At 47.5% G+C, this 18,785-nt stretch overlaps 1 protein-coding gene across 1 annotated transcript; it reads right to left on the bottom strand.

Moving 5' to 3' along the window:
• Positions 1–1,497: 1,497 nt before the first annotated feature.
• On the bottom strand, positions 1,498–18,014 carry LOC146660035 (pleckstrin homology domain-containing family O member 1-like). Its single transcript, XM_085424052.1, has 6 exons — positions 16,688–18,014; positions 15,869–16,015; positions 8,517–8,657; positions 5,378–5,482; positions 4,249–4,347; positions 1,498–3,732 (listed from the first exon to the last, which is right to left on the bottom strand). The coding sequence occupies exons 1-6, from the start codon at positions 16,712–16,714 to the stop codon at positions 3,079–3,081; spliced, it is 1,173 nt and encodes a 390-aa protein (XP_085280178.1). The 5' UTR covers positions 16,715–18,014; the 3' UTR covers positions 1,498–3,078.
• Positions 18,015–18,785: the final 771 nt, after the last annotated feature.

Here is an 18,785-nt window from a genome sequence, read left to right as displayed (position 1 = left end):
TTCCCCAGCTCTCTGTCTGTGATCATGAAACTGACCTCGCAGCCCATCGTTGGTCAGTCATGAAGCAGAAGTGTTTATGATGAAACCTGCAGTCAGCTGACACTGATGAGGTAACGCCGTTTAACTGAACACACACACACACACACACACACTCTGATCAGTAAATCTGAGCCAATCCATCAATCTGATGTTCACCTGACATTTACTGACTTTGTTTATGGCACTTGGTGATGTTCCCACAGGGAGGCGACTAACCTGTGTGTGCCTCACCTGTGTGCTGCAGGTGTGTGTGTGTGTATGTAAATGTCTTTGATTTGTTTCAATCATCAGGCTCCACCTGATAAGCAAATGATCTGCAGTTTGCATCCAGTTTGAATGAGACGTCTGAGAGCGACCTGCACACCTGCTGATGCTGGAAAACACCTGCTTTACACTGCAGCAGGGGCGTAGCCAGAGGGTAGGCGTGTCCACCACAGGGCGGTGACCAGCGAGGGACTTTGAAGCTCTCAGACGTCACTGATGAGTGGGCCTGCTCTTCCTCAGCTTTGTTCTCCTTTTCATGACTCTAAAGTTTTCACAGGCTGGTCACGACGCCGTCAGTGTCCCGCTCTCGTCCTTAGAGGTTTAGAATAATAAATGTGGTGCACGCTGTCTGCTGAATCTCACTGTAACCGAACCCCCTGCAGGTATCACACCTGCATCTCAGCTCAGCCTCTGCACACACCAGCCGGCTCCTCCGCAGGAGCAACCTTTAACCAGCAGAAGTCACGATGATGCTTCCTGCCTTTGGTCTGAGCTGATCCGAGCACCTGGGAGGCGTTTTTTAGCTGAGGTGCAGGAGTGCGCCCTGAAAACCGGCACGCTGAGCATTTATTAGTACAGACAGGTGAGTCTGCAGGTGTGACCTGAAGGTGTTTCTCATCTCAGCTGAGAGTCAGTTGGCAACAGCAGGTCTCTTAGCAACAAGAGCTCACACGCTTCAAGTTCAGTTTTCATCACTTCTGAGGACTTTACATTAACTCACATTTGTTTCCTGCAGATCCTCTGACGTCCAGCAGAGGCAGCAGTGAGTTTGTCTCAGAGACTCCATGTTAAAACGTTACAGCAGAAATAAACGTGTTTAACGTAATAGGGGCGTGTCGTCTTTGACCCACAGGTATCTGTAGCTGCTAACCATCTGCTAGCATCACCTGAACTGGACCTCTGGACCGTGTTTGTGCTGTCAGAGCCTTTTGTGAGTGAAATTTGAGAATTTTGATTGGATGTTCCTGATTAAATATGTCTGTGGAAGTAAACTGACAATGTAATTCATCTAAACCTTAAATCTAATCTGAATCCAACGTTCCACAGAATAAACTTAACCCGAGCCCCCCGGTGTGGTCAAACTTCAAGTTTAGTTATTACGAACCAATTTGTGTGGCCCCACATTGACTCAAAACAGGAACACACACACACTCACTCCTCATTAGCAGATCAAACAGACGGCACAGATCCAGGTTGAGTTTGCAGGTTTTATTTTAGCACATGAACTGATCAGGACTCACAGCATCACCACCTGCTTCACATCCCTTCAGGACTACATCTCCCATCATCCCCTCTGGGTTTAAGGCTACAGCAGCTGGCGAGGAGAAGTGCGAGTATAAAATGATCAAAAAAACACAGGAAGATCAGAGGAAACAGGAACAAATACAGCACGTGCAAGGACAAATAAAGATCAATAAAATCAATCACAATCAGCCGGTTCTCACACCCACCTCTGACGGATGTGCTGAATGTGAGACACAAAAATGAAGCTACCTGTTTGTTATTTATTGCTCCCACTGAACCTTGATCATCTTCCAGCTCGATACAATCTGATAAAAAAATAAACTTATGCTCCGAGGAAACTCGCTAATTGTTATTGCGGAATCGAAAAACTCCAAATAAAAACAGTTTCTGGTAAACCGTCTGAGCACGCTCATAGGTGTGCACCGCGAAGAAGCTCTCTGTGAGTGTGACGGGTTGTTTCCATGGACACGCATGATTGGAGGTCATGCTATGGCTGTTAAAGATACCCTGGAGTGTTGAACCTGCTTCATAGTGCAGACCTCAGGAGCTCTGATTGGACAGTTGGTCCAGTTCCTGATGAACTTTTACACCTGAGTTTCCAGCTAAGATTGAAGGCGGCCACATTCAGAGAAGAAGAAGAGTCCGAGGAGGACGACTCGGGAAGCAAAAGCCGGTCGCAGCGTAGATCGGTTCATCCTCGCCGGCTTCTGTGACGGCGGCTGAGACCATGACTGGTTCTGGTTGTTCTTGTGTGAACTTTTCTAACAACGTGTGAAAGTAAGCTGTTTGTTCTGATGAACCAAACATCTGATGTACCGACTTTAAATTCCTTAATAACAACTGCACAAACTGCTTTTTCCTCTGCAGAACGACTTCCTCTGCAGTCAGCAAAGAACAAAACCAGTCGCATTAACTGGTTCTGATGGAAGTCCAGAGCTCCAGAAAAAGCTGGTACTGAGCGGCGTCTGTGGGGGAAACCAACCATCAGCAGGAAGACCAGTTCGTACCGTCACTTTCAGAGTCGTCCTCCAACTCTGACCTCCACAGTAAACACCCTGCATTCGTACCGTCGACTGATTCCTCTTCAGTTTTTAAGCCTCAAACTGAAGGTTTGTCCCAGGAAGCAGAGCATAAAGGATCCACAGGTAAGGCCGTGGACCAGAATGAGATCGGGGTCCACAGTTTCCACGTCTCCAAACTCTTGTCTTGGCACATTTCCGGTCTCTCTGACACTGACGTCAGGTAAGTTTCCTTTAAAGGAACCTAAACTGAAAAACTACTCGGGTTAATCAAAGGCAGCGACGAGCCGACCAACCAGAATCAGGAACCTTCTGAGGAACAATTCCTGTTAGGTTTGGAGGTTTGAGGGGACCTGTAGGTTAGTCTCTGAGGGATCTATGCCTCAGGTATCAAGTCCTGGAAGCAGCTAAAACCTGAATTTAAAGAGTTTTAAAGTGATTCGTCCATCTTCATCGGAAGTCCATCGGACACAGCCGTTCACCCGGGCCGGGCTGAGTCGTACCGGCCGGCTCACATCAGGCTCTTGCGGTTTAGTCTGGAACTTTTAGAAGAGGTGATAGGGGAGGTGGAGTCCAGTTGTTGGTACAACTCCCTGAGCTCCTTCACCTCCTCCAGCACCTCCTGCGCCTGACTCCAGGCCGCCTTCGCCTCCTTCAGGAGTCTTTCTGCCTCGGTCGACTCCTTCCCCCACCTCACCATTCCCCGCTCACCCTCGGTGTCGCCCCGCACTTCCTTCAGCAGCCTTTCCGTCTTCTCCAACTTCTGGCTGATGAGCTCCTGCAGCTGACTGACGGGCGCCATCGCAGCGGTCGGTGCGGAGGCAGACGAACGACTCGCTGCAGCCGTTTTACTCTTATCGGCTCTAGTCTCAGAGTGGCTCAGGATCTCATCCATGGAGGCGCAGCGGTTTTTCTCTGCCGTCGTGAGGCGTTTTTCTGGCTGGGGGGTCTGCTCTGAGACCACCGTCACCTCACGGGGAAGGCTGTGAGATTTCCCAGCAGCCTCGGCAGTCCGAGCTGAGAGCGCGCCATCTGTTTTGGACCTGGCACAGTCCGGACTGAGGTGGGATGCAGAATTTTCCAAGCCGGTTCCTTGAGTGTTTGCAGCATCCTCTTCCTGGATCAAGTCCAGAGTCAGCATCCCATCCGAGGAGGAGGTGGAGGCCTGACAGACAGAGAGAGGAGGAAAATCAACAAAGACACAAAGAGTCTGACGGAAAAAAGCTTTTTCAGGCCGCTCTGACCACCAGAACAAAGAGTCCCACAGTCAGTCTGCACATACCTGACAGGTCAGAACAAATGTTTCGGTGAAAAGCAGAGGAAAAACGATTCGTGCCAAAGAAAACCCCAAAATAACAACTGTTCAATGCTTCTATTAAAACAAAGAACAACTGTGAACGGCATCGATAAACTGTTCGAAATATCCAGAAAACAATCTGCTGAAAAAACACAAAAAACTGTGGAAAAACTTACCAACCATTCAAAACGGCTCAAAGCTGCCCCAAAATCTGAATAACACTGAAAATCCCACCAACACCTCCAAAATAAGGCAAACAGCACACTGTAAAAAGTGTCCCAACAGGATGCGCCCGCTGCTAACCTGTAACCTGCCTCATCATTCACATCAGAAGTTCGAGGTTTGATGAAGAATAAAGTCCCAGAGGAAGAGGAGGATACTGACCACAGCCAGCAGGTGGCCTCTGGTTGGCAGTCGGCGGTTGTGAGGGATCTTCACTCGATCTCGAGTCAGATGAGACAGCTGCGAGTCTTCGACCATCACCTAAAAACAAACGAAGAAGGCACGTGGCCACCAATCACTGTGGGAGCTCCTCCAGGACAAACCTGACACAATCACATAAAGACACCTTAAGCAGTTACACGACCTGCAGTCATCATCATCATCATCATGGTGCTCTCACAGACGGAGCCGCGAACGCTTCCATGTAGGTAACTTAGCATTAGCCAGCACGAGCTCAGGATTGGACGTCCTGCTGACGCTGGCCGTACTTCCTGTTGACTGTTTATGAGGCGTGTTTCTACCTGGTGATTGGATAGATTCCTCACTTTTTTTTTACCACTTTGACACCCAGTCTAAGGCGTGGCCACCGCACATCATGATCTCAAGAGTTTGGATGTAACACAGCACATCATCAATAGGACATGCATGTGCCACTAGCCTGGAACACGCTGTGAAAGACTATTGATCGGGGTATCGACATGAGTATCGAGCGGTGGAAAAGGCAGACAGCTGCTCTGGCACATGCGCTGCTACAGAATAAACACATCAAAACAGAAAAGTCGCAGGAAACGCCAACATCGAGAGTCAGACCTGCATTAAAATCAGACGCCGCTCAGCCGTGTAACAGGAAGTGAGTGGGGGAAGCAGCCCAGTCACATGAAACACGCATGTTCAGGTTCAGTAACTTCTGCTTTCATCATGTCTACTTCCTTTATAAAAGAATCAAACCACATAAACACATTCAGAAGCTGCCTGAGAGTCTGATTTTAGCGTCACTGACGTGTTCGACGTACGATGGCCACGGACAGTTCTGCACGTCAGACACACTCGGAAACGAAAACCTCGATTCAGTTTCATTTACAGCTCAAGGGTGAAAGGTCGTCGACTGTCCCAGACGTCCTCACCTGATCCGAACAGCTTCCATCTTTAAACCTGGAAAAACTACACAATCTGTCCAGGTGACAAACTACTAACAAGTCTGCGGCTTTCAGGCTGCTGACGAACAAAGGCGGGCCCAATCTTACTGACTAAACACAGCGGGGCTCCCTGTTTACATAATCAAAGATCACACCTCGTCCAGAACGCTGTTCTTGGCTCTGGTGATGGCGGCATTCAGGACGCTGATCCAGGATTCTTTCTCCTCTGGGCTGACAGCGAGGAAGACGAGGTTGGGAACCTGCAACAGAGCAGAGACACAACAGAGTTAGTCCACGCTCACGCCATCAGACACGCCGGTTTGTATTTTTAATGTTTCAATATTTGGTTCAGTTTTTCAGGCATTTAGAGCTTTTAATGGAGACGCCACAGACGCAGAAATGATTTTACCTCGAGCTGAAAGTATCTGTGTTTATTATTCAGAGCAGGTCTCACACAGACGTCTGTACGTTATAACAGAAGCTGCTTTACTGTGAACACTGATTGGATAGAACTGCTGACATCACACATAAGGACCCCGCCCCTGTCCCCCTTCAGCTGGATTACGAAGCCTCGGTGGGTGACACTTGCTGAGTGTGTGTGTGTGTGTGTATACATGTTTGTCTGTCAATGTGGGGACCACTATTAGTGCAAAGACCTGTAGGGTCCTCACTGTCACACTTCAAACCAACATGGAGGACATCATGTGAAGCGGTGCTGCGATGTCACCAGTAACCACAGAAAGGGATTCTACTGCACTAGAAAGCAGTAAAATAATTAAAATGGAGCTATCGTTTCGACCGTTCTGTCAAAAAAACCTTTTTGTTTATCTTGTCATTACCCAAACTGCACACCGAAGCTCTTTGTTTCTGCACACGGACATAAGGTGCAATATTCCTGCTTCTTCCTTTCACAATAAAAGTCTTGACATGCACTGTGTGACTTCTGTGGCGCCAGTGTCCGGCAGCCTCGCCTCTGTCAGTGCGCCCCAGGGTGGCTGTGGCTACAATGTAGCTGCCATCACCAGTGTGTGAATGTGTGTGTGAATGGGTGGATGACTGGATATGTAAAGCGCTTTGGGGTCCTTGGGGACTAGTAAAGCGCTATATAAATACAGGCCATTTACCATTTATTTATTTACTTCTGAACATATACTTGCTTCGAGCAGGGTTTTTCTTTGTTGCATAAAGTAAAGGAAAAAAGGGAAACAGTCACAAAACATATTTATTCTTCAGAAAAGAACCCTTCTCAGAGTGGACATAAAGGTCAAGATCAGGACTTTTTCACCGTGAGCAGGTAACCGATTCACGACTAATGAATCATCTCAGATGTTCTGTGGACTGATGTCTACTCTGTCTTTGGCTTCTTCTTTCTGGAATACGACAGCACTGGTTTCATACTGAGAACAGTTTGATCCTCATCCTCCATCTTCCTGTGCTAATGTGTTTGTTTTAGCCTAATTATAGCTCTGTAACTAGCCACCAGCTAGCACATCATCATATGTCATCTAGGCCAACTTCACGACCCTCCAAACATCTCTGAAATTAATTTTGATAACACCCACAGTCATGGCAGAGCGGTATATTTAGAGATCCTTCACTCAGAACATGAAACACCCTCTTTAGTTGGAAACCAGTTAGCTAATTTCCTGCTAACGCTTAACTCTGCTAAAGCTCATAAAACATTTTTTTTTCAAGCACGCCTGGAGTTTAAACTTTATTGTAAGACCTCTGAGAAGAGCGCAGGGCCCTCAAGCTCCCAGGTAGAGGACCCGAGCTTGAAGATAAAGATCGCCCGCATATCTTAACAAAAAATACATAAAATACATACATATAGATGGAAAAATCCATATAAATGAAAAAGAAAAAGACATTTCCTATAATTGTATCAATAGAAAAGTAAACTTAAAATGCCTAAAAATAAAATACCTGTGTGAAGTTTAAGAAAAAGGTTAGTTAATAATAAACTGTATAAATAAAATAACCCTCCATAAGAGGAATAAGAGGCCGTGGCTTGACCACACAGAGACTTTGGCGGTGCAGGAGGCGGACCTTGATATCAGGTCTCCACCCCTCCGAGAATTTGTCCTGTATATGACATCACCAGGAAACCTGCAGCACAGATTCTGGCATTTCATGGCATATTTCAACTCTGGAGGGGTTTCAGGGTTCAAGACCAGGTCCCGTTCAGGTAACACACGTCAGTGATGGTCCTCACAAGTACCCAAAGACAAGTATGTGTGTGTAATAGAATCTGCCACCCAGTCTGCAGGACACTTGATCCGCCCCTCCCCCTTTCCCCAAGAGCATTCTGGGTATCTGCGAACATCTGGTGTGTGTGTGTGTGTGTGTGTGTGTGTGTGTGTGTGTGTGTGTGCTGCTGTCGAGGAAAGCCTCTTGGAGCTGGAGCTCCACCTGTGCTCACTGACAGCCGCTGCTGAGTCGGGTCAATAACAGCTCCACCTGCTTTCCTGCACAGTTCAGACGGAGGTTTTATTCAGATTCACTCTGAGCTTCTGCACATGTGCAGACCGTGCGACACACGAGCCGCCTGGGAACATGAATAATCAATGACCTTAGGTTACAGGAGGTTTGATGAATCAGAGCTCTGCCTCTGTGCTGAGCACCGCTGCTGCTGCTCTTTATGGGACAAGTGAGGCGTGGATGGTGTTAATCACAGCGAGTCCTCCCCTGCTGGCGCTCCTTCTGGACTCTGATGGGACCAGCACGACCAACATGGACGCAGCTTTCATCAGTTTCACACTCGCCTGCTGCAACTTTTTATGGCGGTCACTCCAAACACCATGGGAAGTGTCTGTGGACGTGGACATGACAGCCGACTCAAATACAGATGAATCTCAGGCCGCCGTCAGGCGGGATTCTCGTGACACCACCAACATGTGGGAGGAGCTTACTGACACTTATCACCAGGAAAAAGGAGCCTTGATGTTCTGTAAATATGTTTCTGTGACCTAATTCCCAGTTTTACAAAGACTCCTCCTCATCCCATTGGCTGTTTGTGAATAATGATGATGATCATCATCATAATACAGATGGAGGCCCCGGGGCAGAGCCAGGATGCTGGAGACGTGACATCTCTCAGCTGGCCTGGGAACGCCTCGGTTTCCCTCGGATGAGCTGGAGGAGGAAAAAGGGCGGATGATAATGACGAGGGATCAGGTGTGGTGGCTTTTGGTCGTTTGGGACAGCAGGCTGAGAGCAGACAGGTGAGGTCCACCTGACAGTGAGCTGGCAACAGCACGGTGTGTCAGGTGTGTGCAGGTGTGTCAGGTGTACCGTGTTTCCTGGCGAGCTGCAGCGCTGCAGTCTGAACTTGCTGTGGTTCTTCTTGCTGCGGCTCTTGTTCTTCCTGAGTTCCTCGCAGCGCTCGTAGTCCGACAGGTCCAACACCTCGTCAGCTCGACCCAGCTCCTTCACCTACAGACACACAGGTATTACAGGTAAGTAACATAGGCAGGTAATACAGACAGACATCTGGAATCCTCTTTCACGGTTGCTGATTGGTTGAGGCTGTTGCCTAAGGAACAGCTAAGGCACAGGTCGTGACAGCAGGTAACGAAGGTCATTGGACAGGTGAGTCAGGTGTCCTGACCTCACCTGCTAACAGTGTTAGTCTGTGCATGAGTACGAACCTTCATCCTCCTGATCAATCAGCATCACCTCATTATTCTTTTATTTGTTATGTGTACAAACTCCTGACAACGGTCACTACTGTCATTATTACTACTAAACTCTCAACGGACGCGCTTTGACCTTTAACCTTTTAATGAAACTGCAGGATTCCTGATGTTGTCTGTGTCACCTGAGGTGACCTTATCCGTCATTATAATTACTTCTGCGATTGGTGGACGTCATCGCTCACATGACCAAAACAACATGTCTTTATTCTCCAGTAAGAGGCTGTTCGGCCACACCCACATCCAGGTGGATCCCCTTAATGGTACTCGGTGAAAGCCTCACACTCACTGAGCCTGATGGGATTTGTAGTCTGACATCAGCTGAACATCTGGAGCTCATCTTTCAGTCTGAGGGACAGATGTTGATGCTAACGCCACTGTGAGGTGCTCTGAAGCATGAAAGCTGATTGGTTGTTGCCTCGTGTTTTGCAGCAGGTGTTTGGATGTGAGCAGCACTGACCCTCCGCTATCAGCTGATCTGCTCTGTGCTTACATCCACTCTGGGTTTAGGTTTACACACACGTGCACACACACACCAGCTCTCAGCGTGTTAGCATGTGCTAAGTGAAGGTTTCTCTTGTCACATCAGCTCATCAATCTCCATGGAAACAGCATCCATTATTAACCAGCATTAAAGTGAGACTTCCTGGGAGGCAGGACTCCCCCCCCATACACACACACACAGACACTTATTTATAACGCACATCAAACTTCCTCTTCCTCAAGATTAATGTTGTTAAAATGAACATCTTACCAGAATTTTTATTTTTATTTCAGTCAATTCCCTTATTTTTGCCGAAACATTTTTTTGTTTCACTGGACAAGATTATTGGTTCTTTCATTTGGGGAGGGAAGCCACCTAGGGTCTCTAAAACTTTGCTGCAGCGATGCAGATTTAGTGGAGGACTTGCATTACCTAATTTTTTAGTCTACTACTGGGCCGCTCACATCCATAAACTTTGCTACTGGCTAAAATCTTCTGGTTCCTCGTGGTGTAAATTGGAGCTATCATCATGTAGGGGCTCTTCTTTACCGGCTTTGCTCTATTCCTCTTTACCCGTGAGACCCTCTCTGTACACTGATAATCAGGTGGTTCTTAACACACTCAAAATCTGGTTTCAGTTTAGACGTCACTTTAATTTTGTAATGCCGTCTTCCTCGGGTCCTCTAAGCGACAACCATTTGTTTCCCCCTTCACTTTTGGACTCGACATTCTCAGTGTGGTGTGACAAGGGTATAAAACAGTTCAAACATTTATATGTGGATGGTGTTTTCGATAGTTTTCCCAACTTGTCTTCTCGTTATAATCTCCCTATGACCCATTTGTTTCGCTATTTTCAAATTCGAAATTTTGTTGCCAAGTGTTTCCCAAATTTCCCTCTTTGCCTCCAGAACAGCAGTGGGAAACTACGTTATCATTTGTTCCTCATCACAGAGGAACCATTTCAAAACTCTATGATGCTATTCTGTCTTTTAGTAACCACTCTAATGTTAAGCTTAAGTGTACACGGGAAGAAGAACTGGGAATTCGAATACATGAGGAGTCTTGGGAACAGGCTATAGCGAGAGTACGATCTTCCACCTCCTGCGCTCGTCTTGGACTTATTCAATTTAAGGTCTTACACAGGGTGCATTTTTCTATGTCTAGACTTTCTGAATTGTATCCAGAAGTGGAAAATAAATGTGATAAATGCCACGGTTCTCCTTGTCACCTCGGCCACATGTTTTTTCTGTGTCCTGAGCTACAAGGTTTCTGGACAGGGTATTTTGCTATTATGTCAACTGTTCTTGGGGTAACTCTTCATCCTTGTCCTCTGATTGCTGTATTCAGGATTCCTGTTCGCTCACTTACACTTGATTCCACACAAAAGGACATTATAGCCTTCACATCCCTATTAGCGAGACGTCTAATATTGTTGCATTGGAAGTCTGTTAAGTGTCCTACTATTTCCCGGTGGCTTAAAGATGTCATGTTTTTTTTAAAACTTGAAAAAATTAAATATACGTTGAAAGGTTGCACAGCCAAATTTTTTCACAAGTGGCAACCCTTTATCTCTTATTTTGCTAGTCTAGAGGTATTGCCTGTTTAAATCTACTTTTGTTACTGTTATATTCCTCTAATATGTTTGATGGTTGTGTTGATCTGTGTGGGACTGGGGGGGGGGGGGGGGGGGGGGGCGTTCTGGGCTTTTTTTTCATATATATGTGTGTTTATTTACTTAGGAAAATGAAGAAAGGTTGATTGTATTTTGGTAACTGCAAGTACTGTTGTTTTCTTTTTTCAATAAAAAATATTTTCAAAAAAAAAACAAAAAAAACTTCCTCTTTGCAATGTTGTTGCAGGGGTGGGGGGGGGACTGCAGAGTGGGTGGGGGGTTGTAGAAACCAACAGAAATCCTCCTAAGCAGCCCCTCCTCCACCCAGCAGACCTCTTCTCATGGAGGGTGGAAGGGTGTCTGATAGATCGGGGGTAGGGGGTGGTGCACTGAGGGATTATGGGAGATGTAGTAGAGTGAGGAGAAGACAGGAAGCAGGGTGAGAGAGCAGCAGAGGGTCTCGGGTGGAAATCGAACCAGGGACGCTGCATTTGACCGTGCAGCACCAGGCCACCAGCTCAGGCACCATGGTTCTGAGTTCACTTGGCTTTGAAACCAAACAAGTCAGTCATACAGAATTGACTTATCATTCACCGTGTAGCCCCGCCCCTGGCGGTGCTCTGAGGTCACGGGGTCATCGGGATTGCGCTCGTGAATCAGGTCTGATGCTTCGGTGACTGAAACTAAAACCAGGCACGCTCTGTCAGAGCACATGACCGCTGTCCTACACCTGCAGGAGGGTCCGGTCCGAGTGAACCTCCAGAACCAAACCAGGACCGCCAGCTGCAGTCCAACATGGAGGACGAGGAGGAGGAGTCTGTCTGACCACAAGACCAGAAACTTGACTCAGGACGGCTGATCAGCTGTTTACCTGATCGCACACATGCAGACAGATGTGTGTAACACAGATGCTGCCTGAGGATTACAGCAGCTTAACACACACACACACGCACACACGCACACACACACACACACACACACACGCACACACACACACACGCACACACGCACACACGCACACACACGCGCACACACACATGCACACACGCACACACATGCACACACACACACGCACACACGCACGCACACACACACACGCGCACACACACACACACACACACACGCACGCACACACACATGCACACACACACGCACACACACACACGCGCGCACACGCGCGCACACACACGCGCACACACGCACACGCACGCACACACACACACGCGCACACACACACGCACGCGCACGCGCACGCGCGCGCGCACACACACGCGCACGCGCGCGCACACGCACGCGCACACGCACGCGCACACGCACGCGCACACACACGCACACGCGCGCGCGCGCGCACACACACGCGCACACACACACATGCACACACACGCACACACACACGCACACGCACACGCACACACACACACACATGCACACACGCACGCACACACACACATGCACACACGCACGCACACACACACGCACACACACACACACACACGCGCACGCACGCACGCACACACACACGCACGCACGCACACACACACACAAGCTATTCTGTTATACTGTATGCAAAAAATACACTGCACCCAAAATATTTCATAGTTCAGCAAAACTGATCAATCTAATAAACTTAAACCTGCACCATCCTCCCTATTCTGGTATTTTAAAGAGTACTTAGCAGAAATATTAAGCAACCTAACTAATAGGGCTGCAAACTCCCAGCAAAAAAAAATAGGGAACCTCCCACCCTCCACCTCATGATGCTTAATCGACGTAATCAACCTTAATTTGATGCAGGGTGGAAAAAAATGCACAGAAATCAATTATTTTTCAAGAATAATTAAATAGATTCAACATCTTTCTTCAACAAAATTGCAGACTGCACAGATGGTTCCCAAAGGAAAAAGTACTATAGCTTACTAGGGTATATTAGACTTAACAGTTACTATATACAATAATGGACTTCTATACATTTTATATCAGATTAAAACTTTGGGTGTCAGATAATTATTTATTAAAAGCTTGACATTTTAAATGAGAATAAGAAAGAAAAGTATGTCTTTGTGCCCCCTTTTCCCTGTTCATGCCCTATCGGCCCCCCTGGCTAAACTTTGCTAGATCCGCCCCTGCACAGTTACCAGCGTCAGCTACGTAGAAAAAGATCCTCGAGTAGAAAGTAATATTAAATAAATTCTAACAACAGCTGATCAAGCTTAAACGTGCTGCTGTTGTTCAGCCGCTGGTTTCCTCTTTCTGGTGCAAAGTGGGCCAAAAACAAACGAGAGACGATCAGCTGATCATTGATCATGATTGAAGCAGCAACAGGAGAGGGAGGGGGAGGCAGTCGCTCCATATATATCAGTTGTTAAGCTTAACGCAGGAATGCTTTACAAACATTCAGAGATGGACTTACACACTTGCTTTACTTCTCTGTGGGATCACCTCCTCGGAGATGAAATGCTGGTTTGGTAGCGATGCTACAAACACACACAGCCGCTCTATCACGTGACCACACTGCTCCCACGTGCTACGGTTATGAGCCGAGTTACGCCATGTAGCAAGTTTTGTGAGGTGCTTTTCTGATATTTAATGGATCGAATTACATTTTTTATTTGTCTCTGATATCCGATCCAGTAATTTACGTCAGTATCGGACCGATACTGATAGGTAATATCGGATCGGTCCATCTCTAATAGAAAGCCTACTTCATTCTGATTGGCTGCTGCACCTGCCAGTTATATTTCAGTCAGTTTTCACAGGAACGTTGAGGCTGCAGGTGATTCTTGTGCTGCTGACGGTTTTATGCTGTAACAGCAGACAGGAAGTGATTGATTATGATGGATGTGACACTTGTTATGTAACTCCTCCTCCTCTGGCACCAAACTCTGAATATTGATGATTGATTACACAACTCTGTTTATTTGTGCTGAGGGTCAAAAATACCAATAAACTGACAACAAATAACCAATTAAAAAACAAATAAACCCATAAAAGAGCGGGAAAGACGCTTTCACTAAAACTTTATTGTCCCAAACTACAATGCCAACTCAGAGATGAAACCGACGAGCAGAGCGATGTGCCCACACGTGGTTCAGTCCCCACAGAGACAGGACTACAAACCTCTGTGTGTGTGCTTTCAGAGTGTATTTCAGTGTGTGTGGTTTCCCTGGTGTCACACTGGGTTTCTATTCCTGGTAGGACAGGAAGTCGAGCTGCTGACATGTTGAAGCTTCACACATGCCTAACTTAGAGCCACAGAAGCAGAAGAGAGTCTGTCGACCAACAGCAGAGACGCCGCGCACACAGACACATCCTAATTTGGTGGTGAGACAGTTTTCAGGAAGCTTCGATGTGTAACTTCACACTGACGCTGCCAAACGACGGGTGAAAAGAGGAACTGAAGAAAGGAAGCCGAGGAACCTGAATGCACCACGGAGACTGATGTGAACGCACAAACACAAACCAGAGGCCGCCTCGTTTCACAATGTCCCTGACACACACACACACACACACACACACACACATTAGCAAACGGAGCAAAAACATATTTCCAGCCCCATCTCACACAAAGTGGAACACTGAGCAACACGAAACAGATTTTACAACCAGCTAAAATCTTTGAATCTGAAAAAGGGTCAGGAAGTGTAATTCTGTGAACACGCTGCAAAGCAGCGCCGCTTCATGTGTTGGAACAAAGCTATTAACTCAGTGGCCACCTAACGAGCTAACCACAGTGATCAATACTGCACCGCTGCACACAGGTACCACACCCAGAACCCGAGAACAAGTTAGAAAACCTTTTCACACAGAGGTTGTGTTAGGAGGGAAACTAGGCTCTGTGTGATAAGGGTTCTATGACGACGTTCCCTGTGTGATAAGGGTTCTATGACGACGTTCCCTGTGTGATAAGGGTTCTATGACGACGTTCCCTGAGTGATAAGGGTTCTATGACGACGTTCCCTGTGTGATAAGGGTTCTATGACGACGTTCCCTGTGTGATAAGGGTTCTATGACGACGTTCCCTGAGTGATAAGGGTTCTATGACGACGTTCCCTGTGTGATAAGGGTTCTATGACGACGTTCCCTGAGTGATAAGGGTTCTATGACGACGTTCCCTGTGTGATAAGGGTTCTATGACGACGTTCCCTGTGTGATAAGGGTTCTATGACGACGTTCCCTGTGTGATAAGGGTTCTATGACGACGTTCCCTGTGTGATAAGGGTTCTATGACGACGTTCCCTGTGTGATAAGGGTTCTATGACGACGTTCCCTGTGTGATAAGGGTTCTATGACGACGTTCCCTGTGTGATAAGGGTTCTATGACGACGTTCCCTGTGTGATAAGGGTTCTGTAAGGACACTTTTCCTGTGCTGCAGCAGTGAAACCGGAGCACTCTGTGTATCTGTAGCTCGGACTGAAACTCGACTCCTGCAGAACGTCGGCTGATGAAACCCGAGGAGAATCTTTCTGTTTGCAAACTGAACTGCAGAATTTGGAGGAAGGCTAAAAATACTACACACAATACTCTCAATGCATGTACATAGAGGTACTTTGGAGTACTCTGAGGTACTTCAGTGCTTACCAAGTTCAACATGTCAGATGTTCTCTGCAAGAGTTCTCCTGTAAAGTTCTGTAACAGTTTCATAAAAAAGCTGCGCACTCCCTTTAAATCTGTTCCTCGTTAACCTTCTTAATGACATCACAGGTGTCACCTGCCTGCTGGTTACAGGTGATCACGCTGTGAGGATCAGAGACCTTCTACCTCTGATCATGTCCACTGATCGATTGATTGATTGACTAATTGAGTGAGTGAGTGTCAGGGGTTGGTCACCTGTAGGCCCCGCCCTCTCTGACTCACCTCCTTCTCACAGATGAACAGCTGGTCTCCTCTCAGAAAGACAAAGCGGTTCTTCCAGATCTCTCTGAAGATCCCTTTGCCGCAGAACTTCCTGATCCAGCCCACTTTATCAGGCGGCGCGTTCTGCGGCGCCGACTCGGACGCGCCCTGAGACAAGAAACAGGAAGCCGACAGAGCAGGTGAGGAGCAGGGAAACCTGTCAACACGGCTCCAGAAGCTCAGCCTAAATCAACCTCATCTCCTCAGTTTGTATTTTTAGTCTTTGTTTATAATACTCTACTTGTGTTTCTATTCATGCTTCTATTGCTGTTTCTACTCTGTTTTCTGTTGTGTACAGACTGGGAGACACTGATTTCTATTACTCTGTTTCTTCATCCTCACCTGTGTGGACAGACAGGTGTGTGTAGCACCGACAGAGCCCGCCTCTAACTGCTTTCATTCTGAGTTCAGCCGGTTTGGGGTCAGATGGTTGTTATGCAAGTCCATTAAAGGCTGTAACTGAAACTGGAGCTGCTGAGCAGATTAACCATCACACCACATTCAGGTCACTTTAAAGCCTCCAGGACCGGCCTGGACCTCACAGACCCTCACAGACCGGGTCACTGTTAAAAACATCACTTCTCCGTCTGTTTGTTGGCCTTTTGGCACTTTTTAAGCATCAGCAGAGTGAGGCCTTTATTATGAAAACCGGACGTGGGTTCTTGAGAAGCCTGCAGCTCTCTGCCTTCAGAATAAAACTAATCCTCGGGCTTTTGTTCTTCGAGTTCTGCTTTAACGGAGAGAGCCCCGGGGGTCGCCCTCTGTCCCGGTATCACTCACCCGTTTCCCGGAGCTGCTCCTCTTCATGCTGCCGGTGTCCGGCGGCTGATCGCGACACTTCTCCCACTTTCACGGGAACTCCGTTATCCGCTCGATGGAGACTCGGAGAGCCGTTAAAGCAGTCAAACTCCTGCAGGGGAGACCGGAGCCTCCGCCTCAGCTCCGCCGCTCCACGGCTCTGTTGCTCGGTGTCACTGTGCTGAGCGACTCGCTGCTGTGGCTGCCGCCGGGCTCCGCCGCACTCTGACCGGCCAGCAGCCACTCCGTGCTTGGGTGTCCGGTTACTCCTCCTCCCTGTCCCCCCTCCCCGCCTGCCCGCTGGCTCAGCGGCTCATCGGCAGCCCGGAAGCGCCCCCCTCCGGCGGACAGCGGGAGTGGCCGAGAATGAGAGCTACTGAAAGCGCTGACGTCACAGGGTGGGCAGTAACGCTCGAGCCTGCAGTTCCTCTGGTGTCCAGCAGAGGCTCCGCTGCCTCCGACTGGGAGGACAGTCTCCTCCTTTTGGGCTGAACAGACCCGAGACCTGAAGCTGAGCCTGGTTCCAGCTTCAGCTTCAGGAAACACGCGGCACTCTCTGTAATCCCACAGACATCTGTGCTAATCCACAGCATGATGTAGATTATGGCGTGTTCACAGAGATAATCCACGAGGGTGAAATGTGTCACACAGACGCCGCCTGCGCCTGGCGAAGGAAACTGACCTCAGCCTGTGGACACAAGCGGGGGAGAGAGGAGGAGGGAGGTGATCTCTAAAGTACTGACAAATATCTGAAAGCCTCAAACTCCAAAAAATGAAACAACTGCTGGTGATTTATGGATGGAGGTGAGCACCATCAGCTCACAGCGAGCGCGTCATTGGTCAAGAAACCAAACGACTCAAATGTAGAGAAACTAACTTTAATCAGAATGACGATAAAACGCTTTCTCCGACCCTGCTCACCGAACCAACACGACCGCCCGTCTTTACTGTGCTCCATTACAGGATCTTTAATTAGTGCCCTCCTGTGGCCGTCGCATGAACTGCAGCTCGTGCTTGCACTGTTAGCATTGACCAAAACTGTGATGAAACGCGCATCAGGCTGCCCCAACATCCTCATCAACTCTGAAATCATGCCATGAACTGCAGACTGCAGTTTTGGTTTGCAGATGGTGTCCGCAAACTGCAGACGCCATCTGCAGACGCCGCGTCCTCACGAGTCTGCAGCTGCTCTGCCGTCCTCGTCTCTAGATCTGCATCGGGTTGATCTGACAGATGTTTCCAGGTTCGGCTCTGATCTGGAGTCAGTTTCAGTCCCAGTGTAGATCACAAACTGGGTCACAGCGAGAGGTGGCGGCTCATCTGCAGATTATCCCCGACCCCATCATTAAAGGGACAATCCGCCCAAAACAACAGCAGCAGATTAGAGCCGCAGGTTCAACCCGATCAGCTCGGACTCACCAGCAGCCGACACCCACGGCCAACAGCACTGCTCACCTATAAATAATAATAAACAGTAACAATGAAAAAATAACTTCAAAAAATAAATAAATGATTAAAAAGGAAACTCTGAAAACTCAGAAATTGTTAAATTAAATAGAAAAATATTAAAATAAGGAACTGACAAAAATCAATTCAAATCATAAAAATCGTAACAAATAAAAACACCAATTGTTAAAGTAATAATTATGAAGACAACTGGAAAAGATATCAAAACATATAATAATAATAAAATATAAATATTAATCTAAAAATGCTTTCATGACATAAATCCAAAAATAAAAACGTATCAAAGTTTTGTGACAAGTGACCTGCAAGTTTTACGAAAGTAAAACCTGATTTTATAAACGATTTATTTTTAGTGTTTCATGAGACGCCCAATCAGATCGAAGCTGAGACTCACTGCCTTTGGTCTGTGACGCCCTCTGATGGTTTCTGGGTGAAGTGCAGCAGTGTCTGAACGATCACAAACATCAGCACAGAAACGTCATGTTATTTTTTATTCATTACAAAAAAAAAATAACAGCTGGCAGCTCCAGTCAGACCAGTCGGCCTCGCCGTGCTGCTGCACACGCTCGGTTTCCCTTTAATGAAGCAGATCCTGAAACGAAGCTGGGAGGTA

The sequence above is a fragment of the Rhamphochromis longiceps genome, linkage group LG11, assembly GCF_057381845.1.
Source record: "Rhamphochromis longiceps isolate RC_006_pf linkage group LG11, R_longiceps_female_GT1.1, whole genome shotgun sequence".
Classification (NCBI taxonomy): domain Eukaryota; kingdom Metazoa; phylum Chordata; class Actinopteri; order Cichliformes; family Cichlidae; genus Rhamphochromis; species Rhamphochromis longiceps.
Note: the sequence above shows the minus strand (reverse complement) of the source record. Positions and strands in the feature narration are given on the sequence as shown.

What these genes read in the sequence shown, in the direction of transcription:
- LOC146660035 (XM_085424052.1), bottom strand. Translation starts at nt 16,714, where the DNA reads ATGAAGAGGAGCAGCTCCGGGAAACGG. An exon ending in TGTTCATCTGTGAGAAGGAG is followed by an intron (nt 8,658 to 15,868) that starts GTGAGTCAGAGA and finishes GTGTGTCTGTAG; the next exon opens with GTGAAGGAGCTGGGTCGAGC. An exon ending in AGAACAGCGTTCTGGACGAG is followed by an intron (nt 4,348 to 5,377) that starts GTGTGATCTTTG and finishes GTTTGTTTTTAG; the next exon opens with GTGATGGTCGAAGACTCGCA.